The sequence below is a fragment of the Anarhichas minor genome, unplaced genomic scaffold, assembly GCF_050575085.1.
Source record: "Anarhichas minor isolate MPS153535 unplaced genomic scaffold, ASM5057508v1 ptg000011l, whole genome shotgun sequence".
Classification (NCBI taxonomy): domain Eukaryota; kingdom Metazoa; phylum Chordata; class Actinopteri; order Perciformes; family Anarhichadidae; genus Anarhichas; species Anarhichas minor.
This window is the reverse complement of record NW_027466457.1, coordinates 3,992,350-4,009,584: the sequence shown is the minus strand read 5'-3', so window position 1 is coordinate 4,009,584 and position 17,235 is coordinate 3,992,350. Positions and strand designations below refer to the sequence as shown.

The following is a 17,235-nucleotide window of genomic DNA, read 5'->3' as shown; positions in this document are numbered from 1 at the left end:
GTTATTCTGCTGCTTTTCTGATTGGAGGAGTGAAACTCTGCATCTGTGGGATCGGCTGGTTGTCTTGTCCTTAGCACAGGGGTCGGACATAAAGCATATGAGCAAAGCATAGAGAAAATGTTTAGTTTTTTTACTAAATGTACCATCAAACACACTGTGTAATGTTGATGCTTTCTTAGTTCACATACAATACATTTTTCTTCTCAGGAACTGCCCTACTTAGTCAGACTTCAGCATTCGCTCGCTACACAAATATATAAATACCTCCCCCTAATGGCCTCCAAATGAATGGGCTTCCACTTTGTGTCTAAAATGATTTCACACACATGTTATTGTAAAACAGATTTGTATTAAATGTTCTTTCTCATTTGTTTTTCTCTTACAGATATCATGACACTGGAATGCTGATGTTTCAAGAGCAACCTACGGCACCCAGACTGCCATAAAGCACAATGTCTCAAAAGCGTCTACACAGCGGCGTCAGGGCAACCAATCCACAGCCAGCCCAAAGCCAGAGTTCAATATTAAAACAATGATGATTAAATAACAACAGGAGACTGAAATCACATTCTTCTACTCCAACAACAAGGGAAGAAACACAGAAATTAAAGGACTCTAGAAATAAGATTCTCCACCATCTGTATTTGTTATTCAAATGGACACGGATCTTCCCACAAATACCTCCAAATTGTACTTTAGACTTACCAGAGTATAGATTATTAATACGTAGCTTGAGTCAAATAGCAAACAGAAAAAAATATGACATTCACACCCCTTTAGCACATGCCCAGGAATCAGGATATTGTAAATACTGTACAGAAAACAAATAGGGACATTGATAAGAAACTAAATGATTGCAGAATAATGTATATAGCAATGAGAATCATACCTAGTGTGTTTATATATCCATTACTCCTTATTTCTTCTATGCCCAAAAAGATTTAGCACAAAGATGAACCAACGCTCTCTGTATCTCTATAGAAAACATCTACGTAGAACTCGACAAGGGACACTGAATTTAATTGGGATGACATCATATTTGCCATGTAGTGCACTATTGCTGGAAACAGATGCATATGCCATAGAGTATATGCTTATTAGGTAACCCTGTATTGTTCGCAAGACAGGTCATTTGCTCATTTAAATAGAGAAGACTTGAGAGAGTTATGAAAAGCTACAGAAACAAACAGAGAAAGAAAGAACAAACTTTAAGAGATCCCTGAATTCGTCCCTGAATTCGTCCCAAATCTTCTTCGTCCCGCACCTCCCATTGTAAACAACCACAGCAGAGCTGAACACAACCCAAACTTTAATTTATTCAGTAGAGTGTATATGAAAACCCCCCCCTGTGCCGTATGTGTAGTGTGTTTTAGCCCCCGTAGTGACGTTACATATCCAGAAGGACTTGGCAGCTCCCTTGTATTATGCAGTCAGAGTACAGTTACCTTTTATTCAGTTCATACCAAACTGGAAATCACCGTGACCCACCATCTTTGAGTCCTTTGTTTGGCTAGTCCACCTCCTCCCCGCCTTGTTTCCATCAGAGGGCCTGTATGCCCGCTGACCTCTCTGCCACCAGGCGCTCGCTGAGCTCCCACAGGCTGGCGGCGCTGCTCTGGTCCTGGGCCTGGGTGGACGGCAGGCAGCGGAAGCAGTTGTTGAAGTACATGCCGCCCAACCCCTCCAGCTCCGGAGCTACGGCACAGTACACCGTGGTGGCCGCCCCTTGTTGCTGTGGACGGAGAAACACACAGAAAGAGATACGAGTTCAGCGGGCGATTCGTGAGACTGAGACAACGAGACGGCATCGGCCTGCAGGAGGAGACAAAATCGAAAGAGCCCGATTACTGACTCGGACATTAGGACGAGTCCTGTCCAGACTTAAAGAGAGTGCAAACAGCGGACACCGACCAAACCGCTCTGTCCTCTTTGAGACGCATACGTCTATACACACGCAGAAAAAGAGACAGCAGGACCGAGTGTCAACAGGAAAAAACAAAAAGAAACACACGCGGCCGCTCCCCTCTCCCTGCAGCCCATGATGACTGGGTCATATTACCATGGGAACAGCATAGCCCCTTACTGTACATATATTTATATACATATATTTATTTATTTATTTCTCTACCCGGTGTGTACAGAACCTCTGGCGATATGGGACCATGAGAATGCTACAGATGGAAAGACTCACAGTGGAGAACATGAAAATTACACCAGCTCCTGTCTGGATTGGAATCACCAGGGAAACCACAGCTCATATTTAGTTTAGTGTAAAAGAACCGGTTTCAATGCCGCGGTTATGAACATGGTTATGAATATGGTGTGTGTATATGGGTTCAGCCAGGCTGTCAAAGAATAAGGAAATGATGCAAGTACAACTCTGTACCTACGTGTTTAGAACAGAGCTTGGTTGGTTATAGATAAGCATTATCTTCACCAACAATACACAATCATGCATGCACACAAACACACACACACACACACACACCACAAGGCTTTCCCTCTGGCTCTTTCTCAGTAAGTCCTCTCTCAAGTTTAATTCTGAAGATCACTCAAGTCTCAACCCAGAAATGTCCTCTGTCTCATGTCTTCTCAAGCCGAGACGCACTGTAAGAGTGAAACAGTATTTGGACGCATCCTGCTAAGTTCTCTAATACACCCTGTCCCATCAGTCAGTAATTAGTAGGGATATTCTTGGAGGAGGGAAATGTATGTGACATTTGAAAATGAAAGTTGAAACTGCAGCAGAATAAACACGTCAGAGAGAATTACACACATAACCCAACTGCTCACAGAGGGATCTTTCATGTTGCAGCTCAGGCTAAAAGCTGCTGTGACAGCTTCCCTGCAAACTCCGGGCCTGGAGACGACTTCTATACGGCCACATGAAATGGCTCGCCTCTTTATCTCCCAATGAGAGGCAGCGAGAGTGAGACGGAGGGCAGAGGAGAGTGAGAGGGAACACTGATGTGGAGGCTAAGGACTAATGTTTAGCACAGAGCCCTGGCACACAGTGAGACAACCTCGTATACCCAGTAGTCAAACATGGGCGAGACACACAAACATGCACACATGCATGATGGAGCCACATTACATGCCAACTGTTTGAAGAGCTTCCTAAAGCAGCTGTGAGACAAACACCCATGAAGTGGAAAGATCCATCGAGGTCTAAAGCATTTATACTGTCACATGCAAGTACAGAAATATGCACATAAATGCAAATGCAATGAATGAAATACACACACCAACCAGATTCTTAGAAATATTATTTCTCATCAACACACACACACACACACACACACACACACACACACACACAACCCCCTCTAAGCTCTAAGTAAACTTCCGCCAGGCGGAGCCCTGGTGTGTAACGTCGCAGCAGCAGATTGAGTGTGTTTGAAGTGCAGTGTGAGGGAAGAGCTGGTAAACAGCAGATGAAAAGGCAGCATCTCTCTGTGTGCCGCTGTCTGTCTCACCTGCCAGTGGGGCGATAACTTCATCCACATCACATGTCGCCATATCAAAGACAGACAAATGCCAAGCAGTGTCTCCGAGTTGCAGGTTCACACGCGCTCAGTTTAACTCATCTCCCTCACTTAGGGCATCTGATTTAACTCGTCTGAAAAGCTAAATGCCTTTTAAACTCCACTGAAGATGTCAGTGCTGCATGCTCCGACTCGCTGACGCCCGCTTGAACTTGGCTGACTTTCAAAGCAGTTTGTTTGTGTCCAGTTACCAAACACTGCTGCAAGTTGGAATATTGATTAAAAAAAACTTTCATAATCCAGATTTTTGTGGCCGACTTCATATTGATGTCTTCGGTATTTAGAATTTTTTTTATGACCAGCGTTTCTCAGTAGCCATAAAAGTAAAAACATTTTTATTCATTTTTTGAAAGCAGAGCTGCAACAGTCCCGTTAGCGGTGCATGGAGCAGCACATTGACTGTGCTGTGCGTCCAGCAATGTGCTATCTTATTGGTGTTTAGCTCATCCCCCTCACCACTTGACCCTCTAACCTCTGTAGAAGATAAGGCTGATGAGATTAGGCATTAACATTCTCAACCACCCACCACAGCCATCTATCATTGTGTGTGTGTGTGTGTGTGTGTTTGCAGATGGGAGGCAAGGGGTGTGTGAGGTAGTGAAAAAGAGAACAAGAGGGGGTGCAACAACCGTAATACACTTACATTACACAATTCGACATAAACACACACAGTATCCATATGTGCATGCCTGAACACGAGCATGCGTCTGCACACGAGCACGAACAGATACGCAAATTAACATTTGGGACAATCTCCATGAAAGGTAATATCACTGAGCCAGTGTGCATCATACACGTCTGTGGTGTAACCGCCATTTCTAACCCATGTGGAACTGTAGATTATGCTTGTAGATTTAGCTGTCTACAAACTGATGGATTTTGCTGTGTGTCTTTCTATCTTCTGCAACTAAATGTGAATCATTACCTTGTGTACAGCAGTTGTCAGAGAAACATCTGTGGTGTTTTAAGAGTTGTTCTCTTCTACCCGGAGCTGTAGACTCTGACTTGCCCGACAGCTCGACTTGACAACAAAAACTTGAACAGTTCAGACTGGATAACTCAATGATAATATGTCGCAATGTGCCATGTTGCGGGTTACTGGAAAGGTTTTGTAGCTGTAGTAAATAAAGTGCATTTACTTAATCATTGTGAATACATTTATGATTGTCGGGTTGCCTATTGCTGTGCAATTGGCCTATTTAGAAAGCCAGTCAAATGGATCCACATACATACATACATACATACATTTATAGTTATTTCTTATTATTCTTTAAAAGATCCAATGCATTGCATTGAGGAGACTTGGTCTCAGCTATGTAAAACAGTAAATAATTAGTACAGTCAGTATTCAGAGAGACTCTGAGAGACTCCAGACTTGACCAAGACGTTTTGAATTACTTGAGACTTCGCTTGAACATTCCCTCAAAAGAAAAACAGCTCTGCTTCTTTTACACTGATTGTGGAAGGGGAGAAGGTGGGACAGCTGACATGCACCAAAACAACCCTAAATCTAAAATGATCCTTAATGCTAAAAAATAAAAATAAAACATACGAGACCACAGCGATATGCCAAACCAAAGGAGCAGGACAGTTCTTCTGTGTATAACTGCTTTTGTGGGTAACAAAAACACACCCAAATGCTGAGAAAATACTCACAAAACACCCTGCAATAAGCTGACTGTAGATAAGCAGCGATGAGCCTGCACTTAGCCTGGGATCCACTACTACGGCTCTGGAACTATTCTGGGATCAGATCCAAGTCTTCCAATCTCAGTATCGACTCAATAATACCCATGGATCTCATGGACCTGCAATAGAAACGTCCTTGTACAGTGTTACGCAATAACCAGTTGCTGAAAACTCCTTATTGAGCGTATTCAAAAGCAAAAAGGGTGTGTGGGGGGAGATGTGATGTTGTTGAATTAACAGTAATGTTACTTTGCCGTGTTCTGTTCCGTGTCTTCATAATACAAGTTGTACTCAGCCGTATGAGCTTTCTCTGACCCTATGCATGTGACCCTTCGCCCTCACATCTGTAGTTATGACATTGACCTCTCCCTCTGACCTGGTTGTAAATAAACCCAGTACTGTAGAGCAGTCTGTTTTTGGCCCGTCCCTGTACATACAAACCTGTAAATACAAACAGCTATGCATGCTGAAAACCTAGCAATTCTTTCAGGTACTTTTATAATCCCCAAATTCTCATATGGCATGTGCTGAAAAAAAAAAAAGAATAATTTAAAAAAGTAGAAAAAAGAAAAGATAAAAAAAGAATTAAGAAAAAAAAAAAAGTTTAAATTAAATGAGTTGATAATATTGTCAGGCAATATCCTCTCTTGGACAGTGTGTGTAGAGTCTTCCTGTTTTCTTACTCCTGTGGGTGGTTCTCTTCCTTTGCCTGTCCTGTGTTTCTGCTCACCATCTGTGTCAGTTGTTGTCAGTTGGCATTTTTACAGCAGCGAGGGTTGAGGCAGAGCAGAAACGAGAGGGGGGAGTGTTCACCAGCTGACCTCTGTGATGGCGCTCCAGCAGTGCTATATGTTGGCAAAGCTATCTACGCCTGGGACACAATTTGAGAAGTTCAGTTCCTGGCATGAACCACCAATCACGACAGCATATGTCCATATGGATGAGCAGCAGCTCGAGAAAACAGTTTAGGCTCGAACCAAAAATACATTTTTGGTAGCCTGCTTGAAGTTTGGTAAGCTGTCAATCACAGACAAGTGGGATTCTTTGATTTGAATACCCACTGTGTAGTTTTGAGAGGTAAACAATTGCTCATCATTTGATTGCAAATACTATTTTACCCCTGACAAAGACAGGGAACTATAGTTTTGTTTTCTCATCTATAAGTGGTAAAATACCTGAATTCAAACCTGTTTTCTACAACCCAGTGGAATAAGGCTACATCAAGTGTTTCCTGGCTTGTAGCCGCAGAACAGGAGCGGTGCCGTTTTTGCCTCAGCCCTCCGCCCGGCCTCGTGGACTAGCTACCCTGAAAGTGGGATTCCAAAGGGATTGTGATTCTGTTTCAGCCTGTGATGTTTCAAATAGATGGAGGTGTCTGATTTTTAATCTGTGCTAAAGATATTTTACATTTAATAAATAACCATTGAAATCAAAAACTTCCTCTGTGTGCAGTTCATTGTGAACGTGTGTGTGTGTGTGTGTGTGTGTGTGTGTGCAGTGCTGTCTCTGCCCTCAGCCGTGGTATTCTCTGCGAGCCGACAGCTCAGCTGAGCGTGCCTGGCCCAGCTGTAGAAGGGATCCTGGGTAACGTGGTCCCCTCAGATAAACAACCTGTCCCTCCATTCAGCTTGACCACTCAACCAAGAGGAGAGGAGATTAGCACCTCAAACACCTCAGCGCACACTTCAGAAAGTACCCTGACACTCACCCCCGAGACCGGGGGTGACCTCTGTCACCCTTACTGAGGTAGGCCAAAGACCACAGTAGACCTAAGCAAGTAAAGGTGCTGTGCATTTTTATCAGTTCTACCATGATAAAATAATCCACAGGCACTCAACAAACGATTCACCTCTACACAGCCAACACCACCGAATAACAGCTAAAGCCGTTATTGGAGTGGGAGCCATGTCCATAATCTGACTGAGAGCTTGTGTAGATCCTCAGATAGTGACCAGCTCTCCCCAGTGATTAGTCTACCCCTGGTCATCTGTATGTACTAAACTCTATTTCATACCCTCCATTAGCCCACTGGCGGATGGCTAATACTCACCTACAGGCAGTGTGCTCCCCTGAGGAGCATTAAGGACAGGATGGAAGGACAAGCCTCCTCCCTCCCTCCCTCCCTCCTTCCCTCTCTTTCCCTTCCTTCATCATGCCCGCGCAATCTCTCTCAGTCTGTCAGCCTTGCCCCCTGCTCCTTCCTCAGCCCAGCTCTTTTCCATCAACCCTCTGCAGATCCCTTTTCCCCCTGCAGCCCCATCCCCCTCCGGCCTCATAACTTACAGGACCGGGCATAGTGTAGCCTCGGTCTCATGGGTAAACGGTCATAGTAGCGCCTCCTGGAGGTAAATGGATCTCTTTCCCTGGAGTCCCAGATCACAGATGAGCCCTGTTGACATTCTTTCTTTCTATTTAAGCGAGCAGAGTGATGTAGTAGAAGATGAGAAGGCAGAGAAAGAAAGGAGCGGAGGAATAAACTATGTAGGAGTGACAGGAACACAACACAAAGCACAGTAGAACCCCCCCTGCACTATTTCTCTCTCTTTCACTCTGCAGCAATCCCTTTACCCCTTTTGCGCCAGATAAGATCAACCGAGTGTCAGTCATCAACAGCCTCCTGTCACACTGTGATTGTTCATCTGTTTTGTGTGTGCGTGTGTGTAAATGTGCAGTCCAATGCGACATCGCTGCATACATTTAATGCCTGCATGTTCAAGGGAACAATAGAAGAGGAAGTGAGGAACGAGGTGGAGGGAATGCAAAGGACAAGAGGTAGAGGAGGAGGGGATGCATAAAGATGAGAGGAGGGACAAGAGGAGCAGAGAAGGAAACGAAGGAGAGGAGGAGGTGAGGGACCTAGGCCACAAGGCATCCAAGGGGAAAACGACAAGGAGTCAGAAGGACTTGCGCAACGACTGTGAAACTATCTCATTTTTATCTGGCGAGAGGACTTCCGAAGTGATCCGCACAACCTAATTATTTTCCCCTAATAAAAGCAACATATGCTAAGACAATAAAAGGCCTTATTGGACACCTATTCATTAAAGAGGAGCAGTAAAAGGAGCAGGACTCTGGCACAGGGATTAGCTTTTAAAAGGGTTTTTCTCAGGTTGGAAATGGCCTTAGTCTTCCTTTAGCACGCCCATTTGGGTGCATAGCCCACCATAAAAGATCTGAATTATACATGAAGAGGCCTGGCTGCTTTATTGGCTGTGATCATTTTTTCACTCTCACCTGATTGCGTCGAGTGCACGACACCTCAAAGTTTGAACCAAATCACTTGTGGATCTCATCTGCGGTTTATGAACACAAGGCGTGCAGGTCTGAGCGAAGAAACGCTCAAATGTAAAGCACGACAACCATTCAGCGGCAATAAGATAACCCATAATTCACAAAAGTTGGTCAAGTTAGTACCACCTGGTTGAAATAACGCATGCTGCTGACTCAAGTCTGACAGCTTGACACAGTGAAGTCATTATTCCATATGGTCAATGTACTGTAAGTGTCAGTAGGTTTCTATTATGAGCGGAGCAATGCTGTCTGTGTGTCGGTATGCGAGTGTGTGATGGGCTGGTGTAATAGGGCCACACACAGGTGTGTGTATGCCCACCTCCTCACTGATGCACCAGCTAATTGGTCTCCTGCGGCAACCTGACATATTCACACACTCACAAACTCTCAAACACACACATTTTCAGGTGTGCACATACCACACGCACACAACGTAGTGTGCAATAGTTATATTCACGTGTATACAGAGTGTGTAAATACGCACACACAACCACCACGCATGTGCCCACATGCACAGGCAGCCCGCAGAGTGCATTTCCAAATGAACTCATTATCACAGTGCTGACTCCAAGTGACGAGTGACACCCTAACAGACTGCTAGAACTGTACACACATATACTATCAAGTACTGTAAAAGAAAGAAAAACAATGACCAGAAAGGCATACTGTAATACACCAGCTATGTAGTGTTTTCAAAAGCCAAATATCTCAAAGCTGCCACCAAAATTCAAAGTGTTTTTTTTCTCTCTAACACAATAAAAGATAATGCACAAATCATCTATCTTTTTGTTATGGTAAATACCGGTGACGATAGCAGCCGTCACTCAAAGAGCAGACTTGCACCCGGCTGTAACAATTACTGCGAATACAATCCCCAAATTTAACATTACAAATGGGGGAAAAAAAGCCCTATTGTTCAACAGAGCAGAGCTACATTTTAAAGCCATCACACAAAGCAGAAAGGGAAATGTATTTTTAGGCAAATGACTGATATGGTCGGCACATAATGAGAAGGAGTCGTGTCCCACTGAATGCACATAAAGTGGGTTGCAGTTGCAAATAAAAACGTCCGTCGTCGAAGATCTTTCCTCAATGGCTGAATGATGTATGTTTATTCTCAATGATCTGTTTGTTTGCTTTCAAGCTCCTCATAATCATGTCTTCAGTTAATTTTCCTCTTTGGCTATAGTAGGAAATAAAACAAAAAAGTCTGTTCACATTGCCTATCCTGCTCATAACCCATTCTCCTCCCCCCCCCCCCCCCCCCCCCCCCTCCCTTCCCTCCCTTCGTGTTGGAGGTCGAGAGAGGGATGTTCTGTTTTAAATAAGAAGGCAGCGCTGGCCCATTAAACTCTGATAGTAATGATATTAATTTGGCAGGAACGTGTCATTTTCACAGGAGAGCAACTAGCTGAACTGTCATTACGCACACACTTACACACACACAGGCAAAGCTTTCTGTCTCATTCACACTCTCTCTTCTTACACACACTCGCTCGCAAAAGCATTCTCTCTCTTTCTCTCTCTCTCTCTCTCTCTCTCTCACACACACACACACACACACACACACACACATCAACCAGGAACATGTCACAGGAGAGCAGCTAGCGGTAACATTATGAGAGAGTCGGAGAGATCTGCTAATGGGATAGATTAGTGTGCCCTTGGTCACAACGGCTACAACGGAGTGACTGGAGGTGTGACTTATATCCATGTCCCCCCCTGTTCACCCCCTTTTTAACCTCCTCTATAGCACTTTCCCCTGCTTCTCTTCCTCTGACCCCTTCTTCCTCTCTTCCTTCTGATGCTCCAGAGCCTCACATTAATTTTCTCTCTTTAGCCTCTGTGGGGCACCTGGTTTATGACGCGGTGCTGGAAACGTCATCAGAACAGAAGCTGGGCGAAGATCAGGGGAAAGATGACAGAACTGTTTGTGTTGCAGCCAGAATGCAAAGCAGCGACACATTATCAGAATTCTTTTCTTTTCTTTTCCATTCATGGATCTTTGTTAATGGAGCCTAATGAGCACCAAGGACCTTCCTAATCAATACATGAATAAAAGTGATGGCAATCACAAAGTGTCAGTTGCATGCTGAATGAAAAGCTGTCACAATCATTATGTGGCATCCTTTATATTATTAGTAGCATTTAAATTAAACAGATTTATTTTTGTTCACATCTACTGCAGGAGTCTGGGTTTGGTCATGTGTCTATGTCACATGGTTTACATTGAAATTTGAATGGGGCAAAGTGCAAAATGCATATAGAGGTGTGTGTGTGTGTGTGTGTGTGTGTGTTTGTGTTTGTGTGTGTGTGTGCGTGTTTGTGTGTGCGTGTTCATGTGCAAGTGAGACAACCTGAGAATGAGAAGAGATTGGTCATTTAAATAAAAGAACACCTGGTCTCGAGGAAAAAGGTGTTAAGATTGAGAAAACTAAGAAAGCAATAAAGTTACTCTTGGGGCAAAAACCCAAAGTGACTGCAGAGCGAGCCTCTGAGCGTTGACCTTTACTTGTTATAATTGTAGATTATGTAATGTAGACTGTTGTTATCCCTACCAATGAACAGTCAAGGTAGGTCACTTTACCTTTAAATTCCTTTAGCGTATTTGCCACCCGGCATGAGAGTTTCCCATCAACGATGGCTTCAATGGGGAGATTTAGTGTCAATTACAAAAAGGAAGACCACTACAGCGAAAATGTGCACACATGCTAGGAATATTTTTCTCTGTTGGCTAATTGATGAAAGGCTTTGAATTTAAGGTCTGTATTTGAGTCACTCTGCTGCACTTATCAGGCTATGACACTAATTACATCTGTCCATCGCCTGTCTCTATAAAACTGCTAAATATACTCACACACAATGTCTCTCTGGCACACACACACACACACACACAGGTGACATATGCATGCCTACATACATTCAAACACACATTGAGCCTCAAAGCAGTAAAAACACTACAGAGCGATGTGCCACCGCATGCTGCAGTAGAAGAACAAACTGGATGCATTTACCTATTTGTATTGGTATGCTGATCCATGTGTGTGTGTGTGTGTGTTTGAAAGTGTGTTTCCTAATATGCCCCCGTGGGTATGTTGTGTATGGGTGGATGTGTGTGTGTTTCCGCGTGTGTCCACGCTGACCCCATCTCGGCACTCCTGACCGGTTGAATGCGGGCTGCATAAATTAGTGCCGATGCTCTGCGATGTAATTATGCCGCTGTCAGTACGGCCCCTCGACTCAAATTCATTTTAATAAAGTTGGTCTCCAAGGTTACCGACCGGGGGTCACCTTCGGTGTCAGCCCCTATGGATCGCGCCCGAAGAGCGTTCTGAAAGTCTGCGGTCGGACTACGGTAACACCTTTACACGACAGCCTGAACCCCCACATCAAAACACACACACACACACACACACACACACACACACACACACACACACCTACCACTGACTTACTCAGGATGGAGAGAGGCAGGTGGCAGAAAGGAGCGGGGAGGAAACAAGAGAGGAGGAAATGAAGAGGTGGTACACAGAGAGAGAGAGAGACCTGAGAGAACACTGTTAAAATGGAAAAGTAGAATAGAAAATGTGGGGGGGGGGGGATAAAGGAAGGAATAAAATGAGACTAAAAGAGCACAAGGAGAGGATAGGGACAAGGGTAGAGGGACAAGGAGAGGGCGAGGGAGTGTCTCTCTTGGGCAGATGGCGTGGGTGTATTCTCATTTGTCCTGCTACGGTGTGTGTGTGTGCTAACACTAACCTCCAGGGCAGAGCTGCAGCACAGAACACGCTCTCAATTAGCCAATAACACAGACCTGCACGCAGCTGGGAGAGGGAAGAGGCACTGCTCTGTCTCCGCACAGCAAATAGTTAAACACACAGGAACAGCTGTGTGAAATTCCAAATAAATAAATCCTGGATTATTTTTCAAATACCACATTTCTAGATGTTTGAGTGTTATGTGTGTTTGTGCTTAGTGAGAAGTTATGCACCTTCAGGTTTAAAGTGATTGAGACAAATACGCCATAAGCAAATATGTTTGCAGAGAAACATTGAAATTTAACAACCCTAGGATTTTGGCATATATATATATAAGTAGTAGAGAAATTGTGGTGAAACTGTAATTGCAAATCTAAATTGAGAAATGCCCCGCCTCTTAAGCTGTATGCATCCATTTATCAAGTGGTAATGCTTTTCATAGCTTTTCGTTTTCTTTTACTACATTTGTTTTACTTGCTTTTGCGTCGTCATAAGTACAGTGTGATCAGCTGAGTTTAAAATGCATTTTCAATAAAATGCATTAGTATTAAGTTGACACATTAACTCATCGTTTATGATGCAATTTTAGATTAGTAAAGAGAAGAAAATGTCTAGAACAGTAGCAAACAAACATTTCTGTCCTGGTTTTGCTGCTTGTTACTGATATAAAGTCATCATCTTCCTCTCTGACTGGACTTTGACTGCCCACGTTTGAAGTTGTTTGCTGTGAATATTGAAATCTCAGTGTGCGACCGACAATATTCGCTCAAACTCTCTCCCTGCACTCTCTCTGGTCTGCTATCATTCAGTGTGTGAGGATGTTTAGCCCAGCAGTGTGGGCCGGGGTGACTTTGAGTGCCCGTGTAATAGTTACGGCAGCACGCTTTGTTAGCTGCAGGTAATTTATGGTTGAACTGGCCTGATAGTCTGATACGATCGACTGCCCCGACCGTCTTTACCAGCCGGCCCCAAAGACACAGAGGAAGACTAAGAAAGAGAGACACAGAGGGAGAGAAGGAGACTGCAGGCGGCAGGGCGACTTAAAGTGCCTCTACGGTAGAGCAGAATCTAGATTTACACTAAAAGATGCAGAGAAATAATAACGCAAGAATGAGTGTGACAAAAGCGCACAGAGGAATGAGTAATGCAGGTGAAATGAGGGTGAGAGAAATGAAAGAGTTGCAGAGCAGTTACGTTCTCAACATCTCTCTTGAGGTGTGCTGAGAATTAGATTGCATTAAAGACTGACAGTCCATTCATCTGAACCATAACAAGAAGGAACATTTAGTTAATTGAATGATTAATAAATTCAGCTCAGTCACACTATTTCACTCTGGTGTTGGCTTTGGATAAAAATGTCTGCCAAATGGGAGACGTCATATATCACTTGTTTGAAACCCTTTGCCCCAACTTCAATATAACTTCAACTAGTCGAGCGGTGTGTACAAAGTAAGGCCGGTACAGCGGCTGCATAGCGAGTTGTTTAACCTTGTGCTCTGATCGCCCGTCTGTCTTCCTCTCTGTTGCATCAGAAGTGTTTCGGCATGTGAAGTTTTTTTTTTGTTGCTGGCTCATCGTTACCTCGGGTCTGTGAGACGCGAGTCCTTCAACTCAAACTAAAGTGCAACTGGAGAGCAAACCAACACCTGTCTTGAACAGACACACCAGCCTCCACACCCACTTTGCTACACCTTCCATCCCCTAATAAAGACAGGCACAGACCCTTGCTCTACGTATGCCGTTTTGTTCACCCCCCTCCCCTAATCCAGTTAGGCAGGAACATCCTCACCCTTCCCTCTCCTCCCTCGTACCTCTTTCTCCAGGATTGGCTACTCTAATCCAGTCTGTCAGGCCAACCAGGTCCCTGACTGCTGTCCTCCTTTCATCTCCCATCTTCAAACAGAATGATGATACTTTCATAACGCTGGGTGAGTGACAGGTTGAGGAGTCAAGCCCGTGATATGGACAGTCACTTTGTCCTGTTTAACTACACTAATGGAGGATAAGAAGCACGTCACAGGGACAGGCGGAGATGGGACGGGACAGAAGACACAGACACTCATCTTTAATAATGGCCGATTTGTGGATGAAGGGACAGGGATGTGTATTACATCAGATAGCAGAGGATTTTGTTCCTGCAGTCTCTTTCACCTTTAAAAAGACTGATTTGACACTCCTTCCGCTCAGCGCATAATGATGTGAGGTAAAACCAAATTCAAGCTTTGTTCGCCGCAAGAGAACAAAACAGCTTCCTAGTTAGCCACAGCACAACTGACTGATGTTCGCAAACACAAGAGTCCAAGAACAGTGTTTCTCTTATTCCTAGGTGGACCACTCCAATTTCAGTGTTACATTAACACACAAATCACTGGTGAACACACACACACACACAGACAAGCACACACACTCATCTGAATCACGGCTTACACACGCAGTAGGCAGCCTTTTGGATAGATGGCACCTGCATACAGGAGGAGGGGGCCCACAAATAGGATTGGAGAGTGGAAGGGGGTGCGTGGTGGTGGCGGGGTGGGGGTGAGTCCATAAATAGGATTGTGTAGGAAGCAGGGCAAGCTAAATAGGATTGTAATGTACAGGAAAGGATGTATAAATAGGATATGAGAGTCAGAGCTGTGTTCTCACTAGTTCCACGTCCCTGTGGTATAGGAGTTCTCTAGGACTAGCTTGTGTGTATGCATGCGTGTGTGTGTGTGTGTGTGGGTGTGTGTGTGTGTGTGTGTGTGTGTGTGTGTGTGTGTATAAGTAAAGGCCATTAGTGTGGAGGCTAATCTTGAGGCACCTGTCTCCTCAGGCAGAGTGTGACCTCCACTAGCCAGGTTCACCCATGTTTGTCCTCCCATTTCTCACCTCCTCCCCCTCCTTCCTCTCCTCCTTCTCCTCAATCCTCACATCGCTTTCTTTTTTCATTTCTTCTAGCTTTGCATTTCATATTTCATAAATGAGGCCGAGTTTCTTTTGCTTCTCTTTCTCACTGCTTGACCTTTTTGAACAGGTAGACTGTCTCATACTGGGCGTACACTGCTCCCCCCCCCCCCTGCTAGAGAGGTCGACAGTCAGAGCTCGGTCTCCCTCTCGCTTTCTACTTTTGGGGTCAGTGGGCTTTGGGAGCTGTCAGCTCAGTGCTGGTGTCTACTGGCTGACGGACTACGGTCAAAGGTCAGAGGTCAGGAGTTAGAGGTCAGGATGTGACCCTAAAGACAAACAGCACAGAGAGGGGGGTCATACCCCCGAAAGAGCCTGTCATTCTCCACACAGGGGGTAATGAAGTGTGCGCGTACATACAGTGTGCGCATGAAAGTGTTTGGATCTCTCATATTTACACGTTGCTGCCCTCTCTCTTTTGCATATACTCACACCTGACCTCAACATGTGTGTGTGTGTGTGTGTGTGTGTGTCTGGACTACGATGTGACGTGATGTGTGAGACGTGTCATGTTAGCATGGCATGCATCTCTTAGCCTGTTTATGGTTCCTTGTCAGAGCAGCTCCTCTCTTCCACTCATGATTACATTACGAACCCCTTTACACAGCCAAGGTCACAATGAAAACATCATCTTCTCCACGAGCCAAGGCAACAATGCATAGGAAACTGACAAAGAGACAGGCAGTTAGTCACACGCAGTGAGCAATATATACATACTCTCATACGGCCGTATCATCATAATTTAAGCGCCAAGGTAACGGTGTATGTTTGCGTGCGGGGCCCAGGAGAGCACGCTGCCTCCTCATACAGGTAATGGATGGTAGGACTGAAAGAGACTGAGGGGAATTAAGATAAACACACTCTGATAGAACTAACCTGCGCTGGCCGCACCACTGTCTGTTTACAAGGAATTAAAACGTATCACATATGCTGCATGCACATACAAGCAGGTGCACATAAACACTTGTACCTGCGTATGTGCACGCACACATACACACGGTTCACACTTAGGATTTTATGATGGATTTATAAACAAAGGCAGGTTTAAACAGTGGAATAAATGTTTGGACAGTGGTGGCTCTTTGAGTAATTGATCTATGAATCACACACAAGAGATCTTGTAAATTATGAAGACAAATAAACTCTCCATATATCAGGCACCTATTATAAAATGTTAAGCAGATCTAAACAGATAGAAACATATCTGCTTAGACAAGGGCATTTATTTTTCGCTCTGAGGTGTCCTGCATACAGATGATATGGAGTAACCGGGCCACACAATCTTATTCTGGGTCCACAGCCAAGCTTGGGTCAGAGGAAGAATGAAATTGGTCCCAAAAATATTCTGGAGTAATTGCAGGTGAAAGAGCCCTCACTGAACAAAATGAATGTTATGTAAAGTTACTGTCTGCAGATTTTAAGAACATAAGTTCCTGCAGCGTCTTACGTAAAACAGAATTACGTCAATTACCTACGGTAGTAGTATTTTAGACAACTTAATACAGTAATGTGGCAAAATACGCTATTATCCAACAATGTACTGTAGTTTGGAATCTATGTTTTGGGTGACAAGAAATAAAAAAAAATAAGTAGGTCCCAAAGTAAACAGTGATACCCACTGACCTACCAGGCAAGAGGAGACTATTGCTAAAACTTAGTATAGTCCCAAATTCCCAAGTGCAAACATACTTCATACGTGCACGCACTATTCCAAGTTCATGCACCACTGATCTAAGTACATAATGAAGTGTGACATATCAAGCAAAGGCGCTAATGGGGTGTGAAGTCATTAGTGAACTCTCTCCCTCACACACACACACACACACACACACACACAGACACAAGCTAGTGTGCGCATAACAACATCCCTATTCTTGCAGTCTTTACTTGGAAGGTATGCTTGTGATAAGCCCTTTAGGCGATCCTGACTCCAGGGCAATATCAGTGAGCTATGTTTTACAGAATAGCCTCTTTAAAAAAAAAAATAGGTTTCACCGGCGTGAACGTAT

The 17,235-nt window shown here is 44.3% G+C and overlaps 1 protein-coding gene across 1 annotated transcript in view; it reads right to left on the bottom strand.

Annotated features, from left to right (window-relative positions):
* Window positions 1–329: 329 nt before the first annotated feature.
* wwox (WW domain containing oxidoreductase) overlaps window positions 330–17,235 on the bottom strand; it is a 120,626-nt gene continuing 103,720 nt past the window's right edge. Inside the window, exon 9 of the mRNA XM_076088956.1 lies at window positions 330–1,732. Within this exon, the coding sequence (XP_075945071.1) occupies window positions 1,541–1,732 (192 nt within the window). The 3' untranslated portion in view covers window positions 330–1,540. The remainder of the gene's footprint in view (window positions 1,733–17,235) is intronic.